The 26,565-nt window shown below is 40.4% G+C and overlaps 1 protein-coding gene and 1 long non-coding RNA gene across 4 annotated transcripts in view; one reads left to right on the forward strand and one right to left on the reverse strand.

The window, feature by feature from the left end:
- The first annotated feature begins 5,355 nt into the window (after positions 1–5,355).
- Positions 5,356–6,669, forward strand: LOC106959506 (uncharacterized). Its single transcript, XR_001427368.1, has 2 exons — positions 5,356–5,728; positions 5,803–6,669. It is a non-coding gene; the product is annotated as an uncharacterized LOC106959506 (long non-coding RNA).
- A 716-nt stretch (positions 6,670–7,385) lies between these two features.
- Positions 7,386–26,565, reverse strand: part of rps6ka5 (ribosomal protein S6 kinase, polypeptide 5) — a 29,353-nt gene continuing 10,173 nt past the window's right edge. Inside the window, exons 3-17 of one of the 3 annotated variants that reach the window (XM_015052126.1) lie at positions 26,019–26,237; positions 25,799–25,914; positions 25,624–25,725; positions 22,603–22,686; positions 22,393–22,496; positions 22,161–22,311; positions 20,981–21,142; positions 19,571–19,696; positions 18,345–18,478; positions 17,269–17,362; positions 15,377–15,547; positions 14,856–15,047; positions 12,769–12,928; positions 8,394–8,825; positions 7,386–8,248 (exon numbers count right to left, since the gene is read on the reverse strand). In XM_015052126.1, coding sequence (XP_014907612.1) covers positions 8,148–8,248; positions 8,394–8,825; positions 12,769–12,928; positions 14,856–15,047; positions 15,377–15,547; positions 17,269–17,362; positions 18,345–18,478; positions 19,571–19,696; positions 20,981–21,142; positions 22,161–22,311; positions 22,393–22,496; positions 22,603–22,686; positions 25,624–25,725; positions 25,799–25,914; positions 26,019–26,237 — 2,348 coding nt within the window. In that variant the 3' untranslated portion in view covers positions 7,386–8,147. Of the gene's footprint in view, positions 8,826–9,664; positions 9,829–11,599; positions 12,460–12,768; positions 12,929–14,855; positions 15,048–15,376; positions 15,548–17,268; positions 17,363–18,344; positions 18,479–19,570; positions 19,697–20,980; positions 21,143–22,160; positions 22,312–22,392; positions 22,497–22,602; positions 22,687–25,623; positions 25,726–25,798; positions 25,915–26,018; positions 26,238–26,565 lie in introns of those variants that run through there. The other 2 variants (XM_015052124.1, XM_015052125.1) reach the window with 2 other exon arrangements.

Raw genomic sequence — 26,565 nt, forward strand, 5'->3', positions numbered from 1 at the left:
TCTCCCCCGGCGGCCGACTCACTGCGAACATCAAAGCACGATCATGGAACCTAATGTCATCAACGAGTCAGCAAATGAATGACTGATGTACACAACCAGGCTGAATGGTTGACCCTGTAACAGAATGACTTTTTCATTCCTTTTTAGTGCAAAATGTGAGCACCTATGCTGATTTAAAATCATTACAAACCCCACAAACGTTCCCCACGCTGCATTAATCTAAACTATTCTATCGTAGCTCTGGCTGCTCGTCCACTCACCGTTGTCCTGTTGGCTGATTTTCCCACCTGAGTTGTGCATTTCCTCTCGAGTCGCCGGTTTTCCCAGCATGCTTTGAGATGTGGAGCTGTCCAAGTTTGACTCAAACGGGATCCAGAGGGCAAGAAAAAAAAAAAGGTAGGAAAAAATTCCATATTTTTTGTCACTCATTTCCGAAAGTGAAACTTATGTGTTCTACAGATTCACTGCACAGAAAGTAAACTACTGAGTTTTGAAAATGCAAAATTCATTGCCTCGGAAAATTTGAACATTGTAAGGGGAAAAAAAAGTCAGAGTGTATTCGTAGACGGCTGAATGGAAGTGGGGAAAAACAGAAGTGTGGTCACAACTGGGCGACCTTGAAATGATTGCCAATCAAAATCCAGTCAGTACGTTGCTGGACCTTCACAAGGATTGGACTGAGGTTGAAGTCGGATGAATCTTACTTGCGCTGAGGAGAAGGAAGATGAGAGACCAGACAGAACAATGCAGAAGAACTTCAAGAAGTTTCCATTACACCTACGGAGAACCATCAGTGTCAGCAATGCAGAAATTTTCCGCCTCAGCAGCACTGACCCAAGTATTCAGAGAGCATAAATAGGCAAAGTTTTTAGAAGCCTAACATTTCTGTTTGAAATGTCGTCTTTTTACTGATGTCACTTAGTATTATAGTTTTCAAAGACACCACATTTGGCTTTTCATTATCTAACTTTCTGAAAAACATTTTTCACAGTTTTCTCATTTTTTTCAGCTGCGCTTGTAGCTGCCATTATTTTTATTTATGTTTATCAAAAATATACAACAGAACCTGTTTTTTTTTTTTTAAGCTCTTGTGTTAATCCAAAACTCTTTTACTGACAGAGGAGCGCAGCACAGCGAAACGCTGCAGTCTGAAGTCGACTGATGAGTCCCGTGATTGTGTGGGAAAAGACTTTAAATCGTTCTCCATGTCAAAAGATTCAACTTATTCCCCCCCTCTGAGTCCCCAGTTTTCATACGTTTCAAATGAGAGTTTTGTCATCAGTGGCTTCCTTCGCGTATTTGCAAACTCATATGAATGTTTAAATCAACCAGATGCACATCTCCTCTGTGTGCATCCTCTCTACTCAGCGGTAAAGCGTTCCCCTCTGTCCGTCTTGTTTGATGCATCACTTTCATTAGAGTCTCTGTGATGGGTTTTCAGAGTGTATCTCCCATCTACATACTCAGAGTATACAACACATTGTCTAGTAATGGATAGCATGTTAGTGCAGGGGGGACGAGATTTCAAAGAAAAGACATCTTGCACAGAGAGAGACCGAGAGAGAGAGAGAGCACAAGCAGTGTAATGAGCTTCTGCTGCTGAACATCCATGTTGCAAAATTAGCCGGAGGAAAAGTGCCCTTTAAGTGCACCATCTGTATCCTTGCATATATGCAGCAAGTGGGGTGAAACCAACAGAGGAGGGATTCAAAGCCACTGATACATAACTCGGCTTTGTTTTTCAAATATTTTGCGGTTATATCAATCATCCATACAGTTGAAAACACAATATACCCGCTCTCATATATATATATATATATATATATATATAGAGAGAGAGAGAGAGAGAGAGAGAGAGAATCTGAAAAGTGTGGCATGCATTTGTATACAGATACGGTAATCAGGCCTTGGTGCGGCTGGTGAACTGAGCCGGTTATGGCAGGTGATTTGTGATCCAACATCGAGTTGATTTAGAAACCTTTTTTTCTTTCCTTAACTCAGCTCATTTTTGTCTGACATGTACATTTATTTGATGATGTGAAACATTTAGGTGACAAAAATAGCGGGACAGAATACGCCTTTCAAGGAGTAAATACATTTTCACTGCACTGTACTTACTTTCTTAAAGTGAGACAAAATTACACAGACTGAAAGTCTTTTGTTCTCTCCTTCCTGAAGAAAATGTTGCATTCAATGACTTTTTGACAGGAGCCTTTTCTCAACTTTAAGGAAAAGGTCAGACTCAGAGAGCGCCCTCTCCTGCTGGCAGGTCAGGCACACAAAACCCATTATACTAATGATGCAAGTGTGAGTTTTATGTGATTTTAGCTGACCAGATTACATTTTAAGAAAAATAATTTGAGTTTTTCATATTTATTTGTAGCAGTGGTGAACTTTTAGAAACTTTTTTTCGAAAGAACGGGAGAAAATATTTTAACTGGATAAAACTTAAGAGTGACTTCATTCATCTTTACTATACACATTACCTACATATTCTTGTTCAAAATGATTTTTATCACTATTTATCCTTGCTACTACATCTACTAAATGCTTTAAGATTGTGTGGATGGATCTACTAGCTGTATTTTAGGTGTGACAACTTCAGAGACACAAATATATATTCTTCCACAAGATTCATTAGACAACTAAATGGGTACAAAACTTTTCCGTTTACTACAAAGAACACAGCAGCCATTATTTATTTACCCATCATCAAAATAATCCTGTTAAAGAGGATTAAAATGATTTACCTCCGACATGTTAAACAGAAAACGTGATAGCGCATATGTTAATATGTAACTGTTCATCAGATTCATTGACAAACACCGCCACCTAGAGGCCACTCTCTTTGTACAAACCTTGCATGCCTTTAAATCTATTTTATTTCTTAGAACTGGTGAAAGCATATTCAACATGCAGATGTGGTCAGCCAGTAAAAAGCTTTTTATTGAAGAAAATTAAGTTGTTTTTGTTTTGTTTTTGTTTTTTCCTCCTTCGGTCAGTTAAAGTAACCAATGTGACCTGAAAAAAAAAGAGGATCTCCACAGTGCTCTACAAAGCAAATAAGCACAAAGTATATTGTTGTATCAGGTAAAAGTACTCTTATTGAGGTTTATATTACAGAACAACAGCCTTGAACAGGAACAGACAGATAAACGACTGAAAAGGGGGATAAGGTTGTTTCTTACATATAAAAAAATAAATAACTGAAAGCACTTTTCTTCTTCTTTTGGCCTTAAAGCTTGGTTTTGTTTCTTTTGTGATCGCACAATTGCTCAGCTTCAAAGGGATCTGCTGCTACAGTACGTTTTGACCCATCGACACTGAAAAATAGAAACCGGAATCGAGCGGCAGCACATGCAATATGACAAAACAGATAAAATAAAAAATGGTGACGACGCCACGCATTCTTCTAAACTGCACATGCAAAACGACAAACTCCCCCCTTCAAAAACAGATAAATACAATTCATGTCACAATAATCTCCTGGAGGAGGTCAGAATCCAGGAACCACTTCCCATATGGCTGCTTTTGCATCGAGTTATGACGTAAAGAGTCATTTTAAGCCAACGTTGTCTGAAAAAATAAGATCTGTTAAACTTTTTTTTTTTCCTCTAATGTACATCGACAGCCACCAAAAACAAAAAATATTTGGACTACTCCGCCTTGTCAGTTAAACGAGTATAAACATTACATTACTTTCAGTACAAAAAAAAAACAGCAAAGCTGCTCACATGAACAGACATTTATTGAGAATATTTCGATAAATTTCAGTCAAATACGCTGTAACATACTCAGGTTGATTAAAGTGGTTCCCTTATTATAGACTATATCAATAAATACACACACAAGATGAGCCTCTTTCCATTCTGAAATCCCTCCCCAGCCCCTTTTCTTTTTTTCTTTTCTTTTTTTTTTTCCTGAGGCAGAAATAGAAATACTACTGCAGTCTTTCCTCAAGTTCTTTCCTCAAGTGCTCCTGGCAGGAGAATCGCTTCATTAAAGGGCCGCGTCGTTTTAAAACATCAAAATCGGTTTGGGCACTTCAGCGCCGTGATCGGCTCTGTTCAAAGAAATAAAGCAGACTTGTCCCCAGCGGTGTACAACAGAAGCCGTGCATTCGGTGCTAAAAATATATAATAATAAAAATAAACGCAACACGCACAGAAACAACGCTCCAAAGAGTCACTTTAGCAACAAGACATGCTAACCTCTGTCTCTGCTAACACAAACAGTGTTTGAATTAAAGAAAGAAAAAAGGATTAGTTCCACCAGGTGTGACGTTTCAACTTCAAAATGGAGGAAGAGGGAGACATTTCATTAAACTTGCAAATTCAGAGTAACGCATCCCTCTCTCTCTCTCTCATTTTTTTTCCATAGCAGGACAGCAAACATGGCGCTCGTCAAAGCGAGGGGGGGGGGCAGGAGGGGAGAGTCGTCCCCAGGAGACTCTGGAGCCAAACCGGCCCTTTAATGTGATTCACTGATCTGTTCCCCTGCTAAGAAAGTGAAGCTTGGTCCCACAGAGACGCGGAGTGGAGTACGGTATTTTCTTTGGAGCACACAGCAGCGCGGCGCATCAGTTAATAGAGCACGGCTCCCAGAGGAGAGCACAATATAGGACACTCTTCCCTCTTCCTCCACTTGAGCTATTAATACACCCAAACAAAAGAAGAGGCTTAATGATGCAGCAACGGGGAACTCATGCGAGCTAACTTAGACGAGAGCTTTGTAGTGTTTAGTTTCAAGGATTCCAGTTGTTTTTGTTTTGTTTTTTAAAGGCAACGGATCCCCACTCTGCTGCTTCTGCTTTTATGGTTGATGCTATCGGATGAAAAACGAAAAAAGAAGGGGGGGGAAAAAAAGCACAGTACGTGTACATTGTGCTACGCCCTTTTATGTTTGAACCCATTTGATTTGTTTTCTTTATTTAAAAAAAAAAAAAGGACAAAAGCCACACAGAGGCGAAAAGAGGTGCATAGTTTTAGGCATGAGGGTGTGCTGAGAAAAAAAAAAGAAACAAAGTCAACTGTAAAAAAAAAAAAATATATATATATATATAGTAATGTTGAACATTTGGAACATAAAAAAATGAAGCACTTCTTTGCATAATTGCATGAAAGGAAACAGTTTCCATGCAGCTTAAAGCGGCGGCTACCTTAAAAGTTAATGCTTTGGTTCGGAGTCAGAGTGCATTAAAATGGAAGATGGTGAATGAGTGTTTGACTGGACACAGTAGTCAAGCTCAGGATTTCAATTTCACATCCCACCTCCTGTGCCCCCATACACACACACACACACATATATATATATATATATATATATATATATATATATATATATATATATATATATATATATATATGTGCATAAACAAAATACAGTATTTCAGTAAGTAGTAGAAAGAGAGGCATAACAACTAACACGACTGTCGAACTACACCAACTAGAACACTGGGACGTTAGAATATTTAGGCCAGAGGGAGAAAAGTTGAGATGCACAGAGCGACTGAAATCAGACCATTTTTAGCTTTGCCAGCTCTCACCGATGGAAACTCGAACATCCCACCTTTTTTCAAGGCAGTGAACACACCACTCCAGCTCTTAAAAACCATACTTTCAGAAAGTCTGACCTTTTAGCTTTTGACCTCTTTCTGTTATGGAAATGTTGGATTTGAAAATGTTTGGCAGCCTTCTAGAAATCTCAAGAGGCTCTCCGTTCTCAGAAGGTCCCCCTTGAAAATGAGATCTGGATCTCAATGGGGTTTACCTGGTTAAATAAAGGAATATCAATATCAAGAAGCCGTGCTAATCTCTAATATGAGATGCTAAAAAGCATTAGCATTTCAAATCAGAAATCAATTAGTCTTGTTTTGAAATAACGGAAAACCTTAAAGCTACAAAAACGTCTTATAAAGAGAAACTGTAGTCGGCTGAAATTGGTGTCGGCAGGTCAAAGCTCAATCGGTGCGCATTCGTTAAAAAAGAGCGGGGTTTGGTACATTTATAACGAATCAAAGGAGTAAAACTTGAAAGTCCCACATTGAATCGGGGCTCTTCAATGTACAGGTAAACAAACTCACACTGAATCAAGTAGGAATCTGCCTCAAAGGCCATAAATATAAAAAAAGGATAAAAGTGGTTTATGTTTCAGTTCACATTATATCATGCACTAGAAACCTAGGACTAACCAAACGTCTGCACGGTTCCTTATTTCACACACGGTAGGAGGAGCAAGGGCAGCATCAGAGATGAAGAACAATCCAAGTCTGACATGCAGAGCCTTTAAAAAGTATTCACACCCTCGGATGTTTTTACCTACTTATCGTTTAGCAAATCAATCATGAGCAAAAAAAAAATTAGACTTGTTTTTCACACACAAAAAAAACAACTCCTTTAACCTCAAAGTGAAAACTTGTTTCTACAATTAAATAAATAAAAGTATTTAACATAAAACAAGTGATTTCATAAATATTCACTTGGTTCAAAGTGACTTGACTTCAGTTAACAGAGGTCCAGCCAGTACGATTGTGATTAGAGGAATAGAAATCACATGAGTGAGGTGAGTTTGTGAAGCAATTGCAATACAAAGACACCCGGCTACCATTACAGCATGAAGACTAAAAATTACAAGCAAATCTGAAAAAAAAAAATTGTTAAGACGCATCAGTCAGGAGAAAAAAACCGTCTTGTGGCGGGACTAGAAAAGCCCGCGAAAGAGTTCAAACAGTTTTGTGAGGACGATTGGCGGAAAACTGCAAAGACCAACTTGAAAGGGTGTGAATATTTACGCAGTCACTGATTTTATGTTACATATTTTTATCAATTTGTAGAAATCAGTTTTCACTTTTGAGATTAAAGTTTTTTTTTTTTTTTTTGTCAAAAAACTGAAAAAAAAAATTGTTGCTTATGACTGATTTAACAAAGCAGTAAAAAATGTTAAAAAAAACAAACTAAAAACATCCAAGATGGGTGAATACTTTTTATTGTTGCTGTTAAACAAAAAAAGTTTGAAGACTTCCAAGAAAGCAACACGACTTTGTTTGCTGCCCTGCAGGCTCCTAAAATATCCCCACCTCTGCACTCGTAGCTGGAAACCGGACATTACTTGATTCGGCTGCAATTTTGACACACACACACACACACACACACACACACACCACACACACACACACACAACGAAAACCACCTTCCTGTTACAAAGTAATTGCATTTCGTTATTTCTGAACGGGAGACCACTTGAAATCGGCCATTTTCAATCGTCAATCAGAGAAAGCTCTACTTCATCACACATCGAGCGGATCTGAATTCTCCCAAAGATCTAATTGACTGTAGTGGGAAGGACGCAATTAAAATTTTTCACTTTTTCTTTTCTTTTTTTTTTTCTTTTTTTGGACGCAGCACGACCCAAGGAAAACCCACCGCTGCGCTAAACGCCGCGCTAACCGCTGCCGACCCGGAGGATTGGACCGTGCTAGAGAAGCGGCCATTTTAAGTTTTAAAGTAGTTCCACATCCAAACTCGGCTCTGCTCTCAGGGTCACAAGAAACGCTTCGTTTTGGGCAGAAACTACAAAACACAGTGGGCTGAAATGCTCACATGTTTTCTTCTTTAATCTTTTATGCATACATTTTTTTTAATTTAACAATCATCAACACCGTCGGCTGTTTTGTTGTTTGTTTTTTTTCTTTGCGTCCATGACACTAAAGTCTACATGACTGTTAATAACCAGCCACTGCAGTCATGTCTACAAAACCCACCGTGTTTTCTGCGGATAAGGAACCGCACTTACACAAAAATATCTGTTTATTCTTCTTTTTTTTTCCTTTTTTTTTTTTTGAACACTCGCATGTATCTATTATTTCTATTCAGGCTCATTTGGAACCATTAATAAGTTAACAATATAGCTTATGATAAATAGATTACAGTCTAAAATTCACATATAAATAAAAGCTCCGCCTCTCGGACGCGATTTCACCCGAGGTTTGGTTTGGCGTCTTCTCCTCCCTTACAAAGCGTCCGCAGTTTAAATACTACAGGTTTCCCTTTAAAAAAAAAAAAAAAAAAAGACGCCTAGACACGGACAGATACGAAGTACGAGGAGAGGACCGACGTTGTTTTGGGGTTATTTTTGTTTGTTTCGTTTTTTTAATAAGGACAGTAAAGACGTCTCTCCCTTCCATCTTCCTGGACCGGGACGGTGGGGCAGCCCTTAAGACAACAAAGACAACTTCTGCCTGGTCCAGACCCTGATTGATAACAGAGGAAGTGTGAAAGTCAGAGAAAAAGAAAAGAGAAGAGAGGCTATTGCTAATGGTGATTGATTGATTGGTTGGTTGATTGATTGATTGATTGATTGATTGATTGATTGATTGATTGATTGATTGATATTACGGTGCAAGCTGCTGCTCCTGCTGCATGCTCGGTTCTGGTGACATGCAGACGTCCATGCAATGGAGCTGGAGGCGGCGACCGAGTCGACTCCACGGTCCGTCGAAGCAAAAACTGCATCCGGATGCGTCGCCTGCCGCCTCACTGTCCTTCCGAGAAGCGAAAGGCCGAAAGTGCGTTCTGGTCTCTGCAGTCCGTCTCTTCGGTGCCCGGCGTTTTGACGGCGGGGCTGTTGGAAGGCGGCGGGTTGGGCTCGCCCTCCGTTAGCGTCTTCTCTTGAGACTGTGAGGAGGAGGAGGAGGAGTGGGTGCTCTCGCTGGAACTGCTGCGCGTCTCCGTGCTGGTGCTCGTCTTCTTCATTTTCCTCCTCTTGGCCAGCGGCGCCTTGTCCACCGTCTGTAGGCGGAAACCTTCCCGTTTGCATTTGTTGAAAGCCTGAGATGAAACAGGAGGGAAGACGACGATGTCGGTCAAATGTTTATTTCGGTATTTGGTCCAACGTTTCTGTTGCGTTTGCTAAATACAGAGCTGTGTTTTTAATTAGGCCTGTCGCCACAACAAATACTGCAGGGTGACAAATTGTCCCAGTAATTTTTGCGGTAATATTGTTTTCAGACCGTTTTCAAGTAACTTACCATGATATTGCAAGTTCGCCCTCTCTCAAGGACCAGTAAACTTCCATTTTGTAAAGAATACTAGACAATATTTCAAATATCCAAAATAAAACACAACAACCAAAAACAATAAATAAAACAGAAACAAAAACCACACACAACCAAAACCATTAAAAAGTGGATTATAACGTCTCTGTGAACAAAATAGCCCTTCAACTGCTTATAGCGACAGGCTTGTTTTTAGCAACAGCAACTCCCTTGTAATCTGCCTAGTGTGGCAGAAAACAAACAAACCATCCCTCTCTATTGAATGTGGTGGTGGGAGAATCATGCTGTGGGAATGCTTTTCCTCAGAACAAACAGGGAAGAAAAGAAAAATCCCTCAACAATGAAGAGAAATGGTTTAGCTAAGAGGATAATCTTGTGCTAAAATGGTTCAGTCAAGATCCAGATTTAAATCCAACTGAGACCAGCGGACGCACAACCCAAACGACATGCAGCTGCAACGACATCAAACGATGACTCTTCAGCGTCTCCGCGACTTCTTTAAACGAGGTTCGCTGGATTTGGCGGCGGGCTCCCAGAAGGAGAGCGCTACTAGAATAGAAAGAACATTCTCACCTACTTCCTAACAACAGCGTTCTTTCGCGGCGCTCTTACGTTAAAGGTCGCTTTGACGCAGGTGTGGACGGAGGCAGTCGAGGAGCCGAGAATGTCGGGGGTCATGAGTGGGTTGGAGGACAGCTGGCTGTCGTCCTGGAGCCAGGCGTTGTAACGGAGGCCGCACATCTTAATCCTCTTGTCTGGGTCCACCGTCAGCAGCTCTGCAGGGGGTGGGGGGGGAAAGAGACTCAGATAATTCACTTAACACACGAGCGAGGAAGGTGAGTCATGTGTGAGTCCCACAAAGGAAGTGATTCTCTTCCCCCGAGCAGGTGCTTAAGCCAACGCAGAGAGCTCGCAATGTTCCTGTTGGCTAATAGCCAGCAGGGGGCGATAGCAGGGATGATGATTGTGTGTAAAATTGCTCTGAAATTTCTCCAGTGCTTGATTATCACGTTAAAAATGTTCTTAATGAGGATTTTGCTCTCAAACAGGTTGGAATTTGAAAGAACAAAAGTATGGGAAACAATAATTATTTTTTGAAAAATATGACAGGAAATGGACTGGGGCAGAGCGACATTTCACATATCCAGGTCACCATCTGTTGGGAATGGTCTGCATTTCTGATTCAGTTCAAACAGGGAAGAGCTTTAAACCACCACAGTAGAACTGCAGCTAATGACTATTTTAGTGATCGATTAATCGATCATTTATCCTGATAATTAATTGATTAATCAGATTTTTGAAAACGGTCACATTTTGCAAATTATACAATTTTCGAAATACGTTAAAAGACGCAAATAAAAAATAATTCAACTCGGAAAATAAACATAGGAATCTAATATTGCCTAAAATGCAATATTAGAATTCCTTTTAATGAACGCTTGATCATTTGTAGCAAAGAACGCATCGACAGTAAAACAGCTCAGCGCTTTCTGCCTTCGTTTATACATACTAGAGTTGATCTGTTGATTGTTTTTAGGTTACTGGTGAATAATTAGATAGTAAAAGGTGCTAAACAGAACTTATTTACAAAATTTGAACTGGGTGAAGCTAATAATGCCACTTGAGGAGTTCTGCATACAATAGATTTACAGGCAAATGTTTTTTATTTTATCTTAGACACTTTTTTTGTTAAGGTTTTGACCTAATTACTGCTTTGAGTACATCATTCTTTCAGCAAATACCCTGTTTTAGAGTCCGTTAACGATTAATCGACTATTAAATCAGTTGACAATCATTTCGTTTCAGCCCTACACCGTACGTAAAATTTCTGAATAATGATTCAGTTATTTAAAAATGGTGATCTAAATTATGCAACTGGGTCACCTACAGTTTGATAAAGAGCCATTATGATATCTATCAGATGCAACCCACAGACAGTAACAGGCAGTTCCAGGAAGAAGAAGTGGCTCTAAGCAACAGGTTTTCTAGCCTTGTAGTCAGTAAAGATGTAACGAAGGGTCAGGTGCTCAAGTTAAAAAAAAGAAAAGAAGGGAAACGTAACATTAATTAAGTTAAGTGGGTAATTGTAGACACACACACAAAAAAAAAAATCAACATTGTTACATAACAATTATGACAGAGAAAGAAAATGGTTCATTACTGAGACGCTTGTGGCGAGTTGATACAAGTTACTCATAAAACCAGTTTAATATACCGTATAATTCAGTACATGATGAATGCTCCACTGAAGTTCAGTTGAGGACAAACTTCCTGTTTTGACAGCAATTTTATATCTTAGTTCAAATCTGTGCGTCTTATCTACAATGCTACCGACATGTTTACATCCCAGCTTAGAAAAGGTTTTCGTGCCCTTTGAACCAGTTTGCTTCACATGAGAACATTTGAGCGTTTCGCAGGGTGTAATGTCATCGACCAACACAAAGTGGTGCATAATAGTGAAGCGAAAGGAAGTGATGCGTAGTTTTAATGTAAATTATGCGATTGTACAGTGCATATGGAACGCATTTGCAGTACTTTTTCCACATTTTCTTGCGTTGCAACCCTATTCCAGATAGTATTAAATTATTCTCTTTTCCGCAAAATTCTACATTCTTACATAAATGTGATATCTTGGTTTTCTGTTTGAAATAAATTAGCGAAAACTCTCAAAGCTATTTTCCACATCGTCATGATGGAGTGTTTTGTGTAGAATCTTGAGGAAAGAAATTAGCTGTATACAATTTGGGATGGCGCTGTGCCATAACAGAATGAGGAAAAAGTGAAGCGCTGCGAATGCTTTCCAGATGTGTGGTATTTACTCCGATACCCCGACATAAAATCAAGGGTAATCATCTTTGTTCAAAATTCACCAATCAGACAGAGCCCACATAAATGCAGGTTCTATGAAGGTCTCAGGTTTGTTAGAACATTCGTGAACAAACAGGGAACAGAGCAGACGGGTCAGGAATTACAATGTAGGGACACTTAAAGCGGGTTTCAAAAGTAATATTCCAAGTTTTGAACACCTCACAGAGCACCGTTCCATCAATCATCTGGATAACGGAAAAAGTGTGAAGCTTCTAAAGACATGGTTGTTGTGGAGATGGAAAAACTCCACAACAACCATGTTTATGTAGAAATGGATTACGAAGCTACTTCTCTCTGCTGCGATTTTATTGAATTCAGTATGAACTGAGAGTCTTGGAAAAACCAGGTTTTTCAACCTCTTAAGAGTCACAAGTGTTTTTCACTCTGTGCGCAGTCCGGCAGGGTCGCACTGACCCCGCACGCACTTTCACAAGTTTTATGTTGTTGTGTGGTTTCGGGAACTGACGGTCTGACGGGACAACCCCAGTCCCTGGTCCGACTGTCATTCGCTGCGTTCCTTTGCTGAGGTTTAGAGAAGGTTGGAAATGTTGGCCAAATAGTCCTCCACCAATTAGGATCGGGTTAGACCAAAACATGCTAGAAATTACTCAATTATAAGAATAAAACATCAGAAAACTAATAGAATAATACACAGTCGAATATGAATACATGTGGTTGAAAACCAACATTTGTATTGAAGAGTGTCTTAGACCAAATTACCTCCAAATCAACTACTTTAATACACTGATATGTGTAGGTTTAACACAAAATAAGATGCTTTATTTTTGTATCTAACTATGTATTTTTAATATTGTAGCAGAACACATAGTGAGAGGTTACAGCCTCACCTTGTATGAGGTCCTTAGCCTGCTGGGACACATTTCTCCAGGCCTCGCCTCCAAAAGAGAAATCCCCCTGCTTGATTTTGTGCATGATCTCCTCAGCGCTGGTGTGTGTCAGGCTCTTCTCCTGACACTGAAAAGGCACCTGTCCAGACAGCATGGTGTACTGAAACCAGAGGAAAACCAGCATCCATCAGGGGCACAGACCTAATCACCGGTACTATATGCTCTAATGCTTAACACGTCCTCCGAGTGTGGCGCGCAAACCGTTAAATGTTTGTTTTTACTTTACGGCGCGGCGCCCTGGGATGGAACCGGGAAAGGAACGAGGCGCCGGCGCTTATATGGCACGCTTTAAAAGTGCTCTCGACCGATCACGACCGTCCGCATTTTTTCATTGTTATGCTGGAGGTTGTTGACCGTGGCTGCGGCGGCACTAAAAAGTAGAGTGTCCTGTGCTCGGTTGAGCAAACAGGATGCTCTCACCTTCGCCCGCTTATGTCTGCCCTCAGATTTCTCATTAAAAAGGACAGCAGCGGGGGAAGAGCACTTTTGGCTACCGTCTCAGCTCGCTTGGCTTGCAGGGCATTGTGCACACAGCATGTCAGAACCCGTTTTTATCAAAGCTTCATAAAGCAGACTGCGATGTATCCCCCCTCCCACGCCCCCGCAGGGAGAACAGCAAAGCGGCGCATAAATATAAAAGCCGTTGCTCTGAATGGATGACTGGCCAGAACAGAAGCAGAATTTTCTCTCTGCTATCTGTGCCTCTCTCTTTGTCCACACACAAAGTCTCCTTTTCTATTTCCTCCTTCATCCAGAAATGTTTTTAAAAAAGGACCAGATAAGGATGGCATTTTTTTGGAAGAGCTGATTTGGTCATTTTCTGTTCAGATTAAATCGAGTCCGGTTACCACAGGACACCAGGAGCTTAGGTGGAAATTATGCACGATACCCAGCATTCATCTTTTTGAAATCTAAAAACTGTACAAGACAAATAAATCGGCTGAGTACAAAGCTTAAGATTAGGATAGATTAACCTCAGAGAAAAACTTTAAAGAGGATCTGCGGATTTAAATAGTGAGTATTATGAATTTATATAATGGAGTCATTACAAAGGATGTTCCCTAAAAGCTAGTGAAAAATGTTGTATGGTTCTCTAACACAAACCAGAATTTTGTGGCTGATTTAAGTTTTTTTTTTTTTTTTTTAAACTGATCTCCATCTTTGGCCAATCGAGATTTCTCTTTAGTTAATGTTTAAAAATAATAAAATGTTTGTGCCTACCTGCAGCCATTCATTTTTTTTATATATTACGAGCAACACGCCTTTACTGCTACATTATGTGGAAGTCATCTTCCGCATCTCATATGTGATTAGTACAAGTAGCGCGGCTATTCAGAGTCTCTGCAGGTTTCACCAACTCCAATTTTGGACGTTTCAAGACCTTTTTAAGACCATTACGAATGGAATTTAAGACTCATATCTCCAAAGAAATGTACGAACTTTGTCCAGCCAACTTGCGATAAATTTGCACTTACCCATTATAGATGCAAAAAAAGCTAGCTAGCTAGCAAGGGTATGTTAGTAATGAGTCACAGAACGCAATGATGTCTTCCTGTGACTCAACTTTTTGCCCGATAGAAAAGAAAATTAGTTCTGCCAAGACAAAATTTAAAACCTGACTAATGTATTTAAGACAGACTTACTTTTTTTTTTTTAAATAATTAAGACATTTTAAAGCCTTAATTTTAAATACCAGAATGTAAGACTTCTGAAGGACCTGTGAACACCCTGTTATTACTAAACTTTTAGGCAATTTGAAAGTACAAAAAGATGACACGGAGTAACTGGGAACCTAACCAAACTAAACAAAAATGTGTTTAATTCACAGTGGTTTGACTTTATAACTCTGTCCTATTTTTATTTGAGCCAGAAACATTATGCATTTTACCTCTTGATGTTTTACACAATTTAGTAAAATATGTGATTTTATGACTACTAAAAAAAGTAGACAGGGATAACAACAGCATGTTGCATATTGAATTACACTTCATTATTCCAATTACCAGTATTATGTGTCGCACACTCACCAGAATGACCCCCAGACTCCACAGGTCGCAGGACTCATCATAGCCGTTATATTTGAGGATCTCTGGGGCAGCATACTGCAGGGTGAAGCAGGGAGTCTTCAGCAGCTGATTGTCTGGTGGTTTCAGACGCGCAAAGCCAAAGTCTATGATTTTTATCTCAGAGTTCTCACTCTCGTCTGTGAAGAGCAGGTTCTACGAAGCAATTCGAGACACGGACAGCAATCATTTTCTGTTTTTTTCTTCTCTCTCTCTCTCTCCTTCTGCTCGGTTCAGTCAAGAGCCTGCTAAATTGTACATCGAGACTGGCCGGGGTCCTTCTGACCCGTGTTAGGGTCAAACAATTTTACTCTTGTTTTGAAGAAGATTGCAGAGTCAGAGTGACAACAAGCCACATCATATGCAGTTCAGAAAAACACAGTAATTCTCCCTTCAAAGCATATGATCCAGCCAGGCTGCATTTACCGCAAAAGATACACATGGAAAAAAATAAAAATGTAGCTCTTTTGAGTTATGTGTGGTACCTCTGGCTTCAGGTCCCTGTGCACCACTCCTACGTCATGCATGTGACTGACAGCAGACACCAGTTTGCGCATGATGCGGCTGGCCTCTGTTTCACTGAAGTGCTGCTTCCTCCGGATTCTCTCCAGCAGCTCTCCTCCACCGAGCAGTTCCAGAACCAGGAATGTGTGGAGCTAGACCAAAAAAAAAAAAAAAAAACCAACACATTAGTTTCAGAGATTTTTCACTTTAATCGGCCTCGGAAAGTCAAAAACACGCTCAAAGAATGCACCATCGGGAAGCGCTACCGGAACAAGCTAGCTCATGACACAACAGCGTGGACGCTGTGACTGAGCAAAGGTAGTTGTTCTCAATGTCACCAAGTTGTTTAAAAAGGAGGTCAGGAGAACCACAAAAGACAAAAGAAGCTATTTAAAAGGAAACTGCATCATGTATGACAAACCAAGTCTTGTCAGAGGTTCATTAAGGCTGCCAGACGGCGAGAGAGAGCGAGACTTTCAACTTCAAAGCTGTACATTAAACATTAAAACAAAGTTGCTCTGTTTTATTGTTATGAGCCTTCAACCATACATTCTTGAAGCGTGTTGAATGTGGAAACATTTTACAATTGCATATTTTATCGTCATAAGGAGATATAATGTCGTTGCTAAATTACTTTCCTACACATTTGACAATGCAGAAACAAGTTGAGCTGGGCTGCTTTAGATTGACATTGTTCACCTCAGCATGCAAAATGCTTGAAAGTGAACCTGACAGCATGACCTAGTTCCTGATTATTTCGCCCAATTATCAACTGACCCCTTGGAGGCACTCGTAAACCATTGAGATATTATTCCCAGATGATCCCTTACATAATGAAAAAAATATATATAATAAAAGAAGCGGTCCACATTCTCCAAAGAGGGAGAGGACTACTGTGTTTCCTGAATGGAGTGCTCACATTCCCTTATATTATAAATCTTAAAAACACAGTAGAATCTGGCTGAAGTTGCTATTGTCAGGTCAAAGCTTGGCAACAAAAAAAAACCAGCGGCTTAGAAAATGACTTTCTTATTGGTGCATTTCAGAATAAACACACCTACAGTGAGGCTAGCAAACATTCCCATATTTGGGCTGATGCTGGTCTGTTTATATGTTTGCCACACTCTATTAAAACTATCCCCAAGCCAAATAAAGCTGATAAAAAATACATTTAACAGCACAAATTTAATTAACTGTTACAACTTCACCTGGATGTCAAACAGATGAGCGAAACATGGATCAGCCGCAGCCCGTCCCCGATCTCATGACGGTGAGATCAAATCATAATAGTATTGAGTAAAAGTGAAAGGGCTCTAATAAAGATGGAGGAGAATAAAGCGTTTGGGCAGCAGGGTACAGTTTCTCATTAGCGCTGGATCTGAGGAACAAAAGCAGGAGCGAGGCAGCGCCGCTTTGATCTGGGTCACAGGCCTGCGAGGTACAGTAATAACCCCGCTGAGCTCATCAGGACTAAAGTGGTGCTCCTGGGCATGAAGGACTTTGGCTAATGAACCTGTGTGCAGTCAGACGCTTGGAAACACCTTCCCAAATAACCGAGGTAAGCCACGTCAAAGCGTATGCGCACTCACTTTGGGTTAAGTGTGCAACTCTATTAGCAGCGCAAGTGAAACTAGGTTGTTTCCACTCAGCTGAACAAAAAAGCTTGTTTATACAGCTGTGGTTCAGAAATAAATCAGCTTTGAAATATCATGCACACAGAGATATTAGCGGACAACACGAGAGCGATGCAGAAAGAGACCGAAAAAGGCTCCCGGCAGGCTCCCATTAATCTGTCCTGTTCCAGTTCTAGGACTTAATAAGGCTGCGGGTCCCACAGGCTCCGCAGACCGAACGTTGCCAGATCCAACCTTACCTGATCGTGGTAAATTTCATGCAACTTCACAATGTTCGGGTGGCCGTCGCAGAGCTTCAAGGCCGCTATTTCCCTCTGAGTCTGCGCCTCCATCCTAGAGCAGACACGAACAAGCACAAAGAGGAAAACGTCTCAGGTGATCTCTGTGTCTTGCAAGTGGTTTGTATATTGGATTTTGGTGTAAATTTTACTGAATCAGTTCATAAAAAATGTATAACTGAACAAGTTGGGTCAATACTCCTGTGACCTTGCAAGTGAATATAGCCAATGGAAGGATGGATGGTATGATTGTGCTACTGAATGTAAAACAAATTATTCTCCATCAACCTGTAACTTTTAGCACTTCCAGAAAACCATTTAATCATTTAGACAACTGGGAATGGTTTCATCATGAGAAACATTTAACTATAAGGCTATGGTGGAAGAAAACCTGCTGGGGGATGCAAAAGAATCTCAAGATTACAGCAGGACAGTGACACAAATTATGCAATCAGATCAAAACTCATTAAAACCCCTAAAAAATTCCAGTGAGATACAGAGGTTTGCACCTGTAAAGTGGTAAAAACGACAAATTCAAGGCGCTGAAAGTGTCAAGAAATGTGCCAAAACAGCTTCGACGAGTAAAGCACGATTTCTATCCCGGATTGTCCAGATGAGGTTTGTTTTTCGGCTGTGTGCCTCCCTAATAAAGCGGCGCCAATATCTGGAGCGATATTTGTCAGTGAATGAGAGTGAGGAGCCGTAGAGTCTGCGGCGGCGGGCGTCCAAGATGCGAGCAGGGTTTGTGGGAGTATTGGAACCAAAAAGCAACAACTGTGTGAAAAGAGATGGATTGCTTGAGATCATACCTGGCGCTCTGCTTTCTTCCATTAGTTTCACACATGATGTCTTATGTAATACTGCCATAAGACCTTCTTTAAAAGGAGGCTGACCAATACCCAGTTTTCTTTGTTTTTGTTTGTTTGTTTTTTGCTAGAGAAGCCAGTGGTGGGCTGGATGCATCCGATGTAACTATAAATACACCAAAGTGTGAAGCACCAAGGTGGAAAAACACATTTCTAAAAAGAAGCTTGTACCGTTTGCTGACTATCTTGACTGCGTATTGTTGTCCGGTGTTTTTGTGAGTGCAGCGGCGGCAGATGGAGAAGCTGCCCTCTCCCAGAGCGCTGTCCTGCAGGTCCATCTCATAATTCATGTAGAAAGGGGAGTCCTGCACAGAAGAGAAACGGTGGACCGGTGGTTCAGTACGTTACAAACACAGACCGAGATACAGATTATGGGGAAGGAGGTAAACAGAAACCAGATTAAACAGCGTCAAACAAAGTCAAGAACCAGGTTCAACATCAAAAACTAAATGCTTCTTCACTCCTTCAGATGTATGAACTCCAAGTATGTTTAAAAGAAAATACTTAAACAGAAACTAATGTTTTGAGGGACAAAAAGAAGCTCTCCAGTTATAAATGGAGAGCTTGCAAAATAGAGCAGCTTGCAAAAGTATTTACACGTCTGAACTGGTTGCAGTTGCATCAATAGTTTCTACGTATATTATTGGGAACTTATATATTATTTATATTATGGACCAATGAATGATATGACTTATGCCAAAAATTAATTCCCCCTTGGGATAAATAAAGTTTGTTTTTTATTGAAATGAATTAAAAAGGTTTAATAAGTAAGAATATGTTTGTTCTGAATAAGTTACTCAAGACATGAACATTCTTTTCTCTCGCACTCCGTTTACACACAAAGGTTAACAATTTGAAAAGCAGATTTCTATTAGAAACCATGGAACAAAGCTTAGTTCGGCTTAAAACTTTAACTTGTATAGTTAGAACTAGGTACTAAAAAGAAACAGGCTTCCACGCGAGCTAAAACGTTTACAAGTGTGAAAGTAAACCTTTAAAAAGTACCAAAAAAGTAAAAAAATAAAAATAAAAATTGGTCTACTTGTCAACTTTCTTTCTTTTTGTTTTTAAATCGCTCATATCGAAATGCCCCTGGGATAAAAGACTGAAACAAAGTACAGACTTAAAACCGTTGTGGTTCTGCTTTCCCAAAAGGCAACATATTGCCGGCGTTCATGGGAGAAAAAGAAACATTGTGTATTAAACGGGCTCAGGCCTGAACGCGGATCGCAAAGTGACGCAAGCGAAGTTCGACAAAAAGAAAAAAGAAAAAGTGAACTTGTTACAAAGAAACAGAGAAAATCTAACGGCCGCGACTGCCGGCGCTAGTTTTAAGTGTGTTTTTGCTATGGGTCGGGGGGGTGGGGGGGTGAGAGACCCAAGTCTGCTCGTCTCACCTTCATCATGGCGCTGCGGGCCACGGCGGCGGAGCCCGGCCTCTCGGAGCCGCCGCACAGCTGGATGGGGTCGTCCATCACCACATTCCTCTTGAACAGGATGGAGGGGGCCATGAAAGAGTATCCCTGCGAGCAGAAACAGAAGAGCGGGCTTGTGTTTACATTTCACCGAGTCATTTAGCGAGGAATAAACTGCAAGGAGCAAGAGCAGAGGAGGCGTCCTTCGCTGGGGAAGCGTCGTAAAAGTCCTCCTGACTTTAACCCGTCCAAACTGCGCTTCTTGGCTCGTTTCTGAGTGACAGCTCGCCGTCCAGCTGTAGCTATTGTCAAAACTGTCATTGTGCTGCGTGACTGCTTAATTCCAGCTGTGGGGAGCCCAGAGCTTTGAGCTGGCGTTCATCTCCCTCCTCCCCCCCCCACCGACACACACACACACACACACACACAGCTGTGTGGTACGCAATGACAGCAATGGATGGATGGACGGAAGGATGGATGCCGAATGAATGAGATGCCCTAAATTGCCGGGCTTGAATATTTGATTGCTCTGCCGTGAAATTACATCTTGGCACTCTTAATGCAATTTTAATTTTGTTTTGTGAGGCACCACGGGGGAGCAAGTGCGCGGCTTAAGCTGGGATTGCTGTCGTTATCTCAGAGATTGCTAGGCTTGCAAATTATAAAGACTGCAAAATTTCGGGAGTGTGCGAACGGCAGCTGAGAGGGGGAAAAAGCCAAGATGAAGTTGGCAATCAAAGACTGAAGGCGTAACCGAGATAGACGTGGTGATGCTCTCGAAGCGTAACCTTTTATTTCATGAGAGAAGCCCGTTAATGGATCTATTGATCTGCCGAGCTCAAGGATCCAGAAGGCAATCAGAGTTGAAATTTCATGCAATACATCAGACAGCTATCAGCTGGCATGGAGTTGTGGGCCATATTATGGTTCAAAGCTACATCAAAAATAGTCATTCACATCTGTTACTTCAATGAGAGCTGCATATGGCAGCAATTACTCCAATAAAAGACCCTTTAGTCAATTTGAATACCAATGCACACAGACAGACTCATGTTGACTTACAGCAACCTTTTGAGGACATTCAGAACTTGAATCGATTATTTCAATTGCCGTGAAGTACGTCAAATATAGCCGCGGACAAAAAAGCAAGTAAAGGATAATGCTTTTGTCGTTCTTTTTTTTTTTTTACCGTCCGAGTTAACGCTTTACAACGCCTGCAGCCTCAAAGCCCAGGCAAACAGGGCATGCAGAATTGAATGTTACACTGTGCAACAACTCAAAGGAGTATCTATTTAAGGAAACAGCAGGGAAAAGAAAAGAAAGAAAAAAGGAAAAAGAAAGAGTGCTGAAAACACGGAGTCTGGTTGTTTACATCCCCTCCTGTTCACCCACCTGGAAAATGCGGTCACAGTTCTGAGGCAGCGCTGCAGGGGAGTAAGTGGGGTCCATTTCTGTGAACTCCTCAGCAAAATTACTGACATCCAGCTCGTCCCGAATCACCGGCTTGAACGGCGCAGGTACCTTCTTCGCTGCCAAGTCCTCCCAGTTGATTTTCTAAAAAAAAAAAAAAAGAAAAGAAAAAATGAAATGAAACACCATTCCTAGCCTTTAGCAAACCTCATCACAATACATTAACTGGCTAAAGTATTTATGCTCTTTCACATTTTGTCAAGTTACAATCACAAACTGTGATGTATTGTATAGGGATTTATTTAAGAACAAATAAAAACTAGCGAAACTAAATATGTATATACATTTTTTCTTTAATCGCAAAAGTTTGGCACCAATCCACTGTTTTCCCTTCCGTTGCCGATACCGATATCTGAGGTTCTGTATCAGCCAGTTCCGATCCGATACAGAAAACCAGCACTGAATTGACTTAAAGTGTTGTTGTTCGTTTTGGGTTTTTTTTAAACACTTTCATAAATGTAAACTTAAATACACCAATAGCTTCACAAGTTTGGTCAATCGTGTAAAAATAACATAACTTTGTTCAGTCAGAACAACAGCCGATGTAAAATAAATAATAAAGACACATGCTCAAACATGTAAAAATAAACTGCAGCAAATGGTCAGAAAGTGCAATTAAGAATTGTAAATATGATGTAAAATAAATAGTAAAGCATGAGCACAAAGCATAGAACTACACTGAATAGATCCACCAATGTGGATCAGGCGATACCCAATCTAGAATTTCTTTCAGTATCCGGTCCGATACAGATATTAATATCAGATCGGTGTGTGATGCTTTTCAACCAGTTTTCACTGCAGTTACAGCAGAAACTCTGGGATTATGTTTCTACCAGACTGAATGATGAGGTCTGGGCTTTTACTAGGCCATTTGAAAAAAAAAAAAAAAAAAAAAAAAGGTTTCCACTGTAGTTGCCTTCTCTGACCCTCCCATCAACTCTGACCAGTTTCTTTCTGCATTCCCTTCGCAACCATCACAATTTTTGGTATATTAAATAAAATGCACTAAGGTTTATAGCCATGTGTCACAAAATGTAAAAAAAAATAAATCAAAATTTTGCAATGAAATGTAAAGTGACGTAAAACACTCCATAATCTCCACCTGATAAAACGGATGTTTCTTCACGTTCTCTGCTCCATTGGGACCGGATCCTAATCTTTTCTTTGGATCTTTCACAAGGAGTCGTTGGATCAGGTCTTTGGCCAGCGGTCCCATGTCTTTGGGGAAAGGAGGATCCTTTTTGCAAATCCTCCTGCAACATCCAACACCAACATCGTCAGCAGTGCAGAATGTCGACAACAAAACCTGACGCTCCGCATAGGCGAATCCGTACTTGGCGATGTCCGAGTGGGAATTCTCATCTCCGTCGACGGTGAAGGGCGAGCCGCCCGTCAGGAGCTCGTACATGAGCACGCCGAGGCTCCACCAGTCCACCGCCTGGAACGCATCAGAGCCCAAACCCAAGGCTTTTTAGTTAAAAAGGGAAATTCATTGCACTAAAAGGCAGTCACTTTTTTTTTTTCTTTTAAAGCCACAAATTCACCTTGTCATGTCCGGAATCTCCTCCTTCGACTATTTCTGGAGCCATGTATTCAACTGTGCCACAAACGGAGAAAGCCCTCTCAACCTGAAACAAACAAAACAATCAATCCACCAAAGAACACATTTTAAAAGCAAGCAGTCTTTGACATCTTTGTTGAAGCATCAACAATGCTAGTCAGAATAGAAGTTTATGAGTCTTTAAAAAAAAAAAAAAAAAAGAAAAAAATTCAACTTGTCTCTTCACACAGATGTTTTTGATGTGTCGTCTGTGGAGAGGCTCAGCCACGCGGGCGTCTTCAGTTCTTCTTTTAGAACTGAAGAGGCTTTTTTTGACGGATTTGAACGACAAGTGCCTAGCAACATCACCGTCGAGGGTGTCGTCAGGCGTTTTCATCAAACGTTACTAAATTCATGATGGCGCACAGAGGCGAATTAACTTTAGCGCCGTCTTTACTCAGAGGTGTCCAGCTGAAACGAGTGAAAAAAGCTCACACGTAAAAAAAAAAAATATATATATATATATTTTTTTTTATTTTTTTTTTCTTTTAAAATTAAAAATACATAACTAATGGATTATTTCAAATGAATGTGTTCCAAGTAAAAACCGGAACTGCTCACTACAAATTGCAATTTTATCCTTTCAGAGCGTCAGTGTAGACGGATAAAAATGTCCTGAGGCTTCGCAGCACCCCGTACAATTACTGGCACTCCTTTTAAAGACGTGTGGAATGTATTGAAATAAGTTTATTTTTTATGGCACTAGCATAATTTCAGAAGCTGGGAAAAAAATAACCTTTAATTGGAGTAATTTATTCATTAACACTCACTGTAAGCCTCCCATGGTGATTTTTTAATATATATTTTAATTTTATTTATTTTTTCATATTTGGTGATGATTTCGGCTATTTAACAGTTTGGGGCATAAACATCAGAAATTATTTTGCTTGTCAAATTTGATCCATCAATGTTTTGAAAAGTTCCACGTATTTAACCACATATTTTGGTATTTCTGTCCTTTAAATGCATGTAACTGAAGCAACATTTTCATTACTTCTTTTTAAAACATGACAAAAAAGGAGAGTAGCAGGATACATATTTAAAAGCGTACCATCGGGATTTGAAACAATAATATCAGCAACAACACCGACTGAATTGTGTTAGGGGTTCTTTTATGGTTTGCCCGTTACTCACGTTTAACATCTTCGTCGCCAAACTTTCCCAACAGACTTGCAATGAAAGGTAAAATTTTGTCTCCATTTGAGTATAGAACCATTTATGCTATAATGTTTGCATTTAGTTTTCATGAAAATAGTCATATTTTGACGTTTTAGGCATCGACACAGTTTTCTTCTTCTTTTTTGATAAATGTTTCAAACATAACACTGGAGGTAAACAAACAGTTTGAACCCTTTAAATGTAAATCCAAGTATTTTTAAAAGGGAATAAATAGATAAATAGTAATTGCTGACCAATCTAAGACTATTTATTTTACTCAAATTAATTACGTTTCAAGAATTTATTGCAACGAATAGCGGAAAAACACATTTAATCAAATCAGTTAAGCTGGCACTTAAATGGTTAAATGTATGTCGATCTTCGCAACTCATGAAATGGCCACAAGGAAAGAGCTACTTGCATAAACTTGCCTAAATCCACAGAAAGAGCAACAATCAAGAAGCCTAAAAAAAGTGAAGCTGCGACAAACAACGCTGGGAGAGGAGTCAGGAAGAAACGCTGTTAAAAACTCCCATAAACACAAAAAGTGTGCAGAGACGGTCTTCAGTCACTAGACTTCACCTCTAGAAAGTTTTATCGGAACCACCGGGGACTCTGAACGCAACATGTCCAGATTGGATGGCTGGCTAGCGCCGCTGGAAGCTGCAGACGGCCAGACGCTGCCAGAGTGTTCATTAAAAAATGATGGAGGGATATTTTCTGCAGCGTATCAGAGAGCGTTGCTCCTCAGACGTCTGTGGCTGTTTGAGAGGAATGCCAGGAAGCGAGCTGTTGCTGTCCTGTGTGCGTGCGTGCGTGCGTGCGTGCGTGCGTGCGTGCGTGCGTGCGTGCGTGCGTGCGTGCGTGCGTGCGTGTGTGAGTGTGTGTAGCGTGGAGTTTGCTTAAAGCTGTAGGAATAATGCCAAGAAACAAGTTTTTCTGGATAAAGACTTTCCGGGCGTATCTCGCAAAGAAAAACATTGAAGAGATACGTTTCTGGAAAAGGGCCTCTTATGTACTGGCAGGTAAAGTGAAGGATGTGTGATGCTGTGGGCTCGTTTCCCCTGCGAAGGATGTGAGATCACGTGAAATAACAGGACTTTGAATAAAATCTGTCCGTTTTCAGCAGAAAACTGAAAATGGGTTGTTATCGGTTTAGGAATATAATCTAAGATTCTTTTCATACCAGATCCAATTTCTGATTTTAATCTTTAAACTTTTTCCCCCACTTTTTTTCTGTTAGAAATAACATTTTCAAAAAGTGTCTCATATTTTATTCATCCTTACAACAGAGCATTAGGGTGAGGCTACAATACTTTTTGTTTAATTACGAGAATATAGTCGTAATATTAGCAGGACAAATATGGAACTTCACCAGGAGAACGTGTTAAAATTACGAGAAAAAAAAAGCTGTTTTATTAAGATAAAAGCTTGGGTAATTATTATTTTTTTGTGTGATGGAGCGCTCATAAAATCACTACTTTATTCTCCCAATATTACAACTTGATTCTGGTCATATTAAGGCTTCATTCTCTTATTATTTGGATTTTATCATGATAAGACTTTATTCTTGTAACATTTTGACTTTATTTTGGCCATTATATTTTGTTGAAGATTTGACCTAAATTCAAAGTCCAAATAAAATAAAATAAAATAAACTAGTTCAAGAAGATGGTGGGCTTTGGGTATGAAGAGTGAAGTATTGTTTGCTAAAACCCAACAGGAACAAATGCCTAGTTTCACTTTCTGCTGTGAATATGAAATTAGGCTGTTTAAAGGACAAACACAGTGTGGAAATGAATTTTACCTGATCAAATTCTTTACTCAGGCCGAAATCTGTCAGAACTATGTGACCGTTTGAGTCCAGTAGAATATTCTCCAGTTTTAGGTCTCGATAGACGATTCCAAGCTGCGGCGAGGCGACGAAGCAGAAGTTACACAGACACCACGACGATTCTCTTCAGATTCAAAACACAACGCACCTTATGCAGATGTTCTAGTGCCAAGACGATTTCCCCGCTGTACAGCGCTACTTCTTGTTCCTTAAACCGCACCCTCTGCACCAAGTGCGTGAAAAGTTCGCCACCGTTTACATAATCTGCGATGAAAGATTTAAAAAAAAAAAAAAGTTTTTGTTTTGTTTTTTTTAAAGAGAAATTAAAAAGAACTTTAAAAGGCAGTTTGCTCTTTACGTGTCCTCACCGAGAATGAGGTGCAGCTTGGTGTCGGTCTGGAAGGCGTAGTGAAGCGTTATGAGGTACGGAGACTGGCGGATGTGCTCCAGCACCTGCCGCTCCGTCCGAGTGTGTTCGGCCGTCTTCGCTTTCTGGACGATGGTGGCCTTCTTCAACACCTTCATGGCGTAGAGCTTCCCAGCATCGTGGCCGCTCACCTTCCTCACCAGGAACACCTTCCCGTACGCTGACGGGATGGAACAAACACAGAGGGCGAAGGGTTAAAAGAGAAATGATTCGCACGACGTGCCTGTTCTTAAGAAAACAGTCGTAAGTTCGTTATTTTCTGCGGGACTGCTGAGTCTTATGTTCAAACTTGTTTAGAAAAGCAAAATCAGCACCAATAAGAAAATGGAAAGACGGGCCAGAGACGTACTTTGACTCTGTATCAGGGGAATGTTCTAAAAATCAATCAAAAATCCACATATGGAGGCCTTAGTCCTCGATGCATCTGTGGCAGGTTCGATTCCCGGCCTTGGCGACCTTTGCTGCATGTCTTTCCCCTTCTCTCATTA

Source organism: Poecilia latipinna, unplaced genomic scaffold (genome assembly GCF_001443285.1).
Source record: "Poecilia latipinna isolate Pla-1442-1.1 unplaced genomic scaffold, P_latipinna-1.0 Scaffold1087, whole genome shotgun sequence".
Lineage (NCBI taxonomy): Eukaryota > Metazoa > Chordata > Actinopteri > Cyprinodontiformes > Poeciliidae > Poecilia > Poecilia latipinna.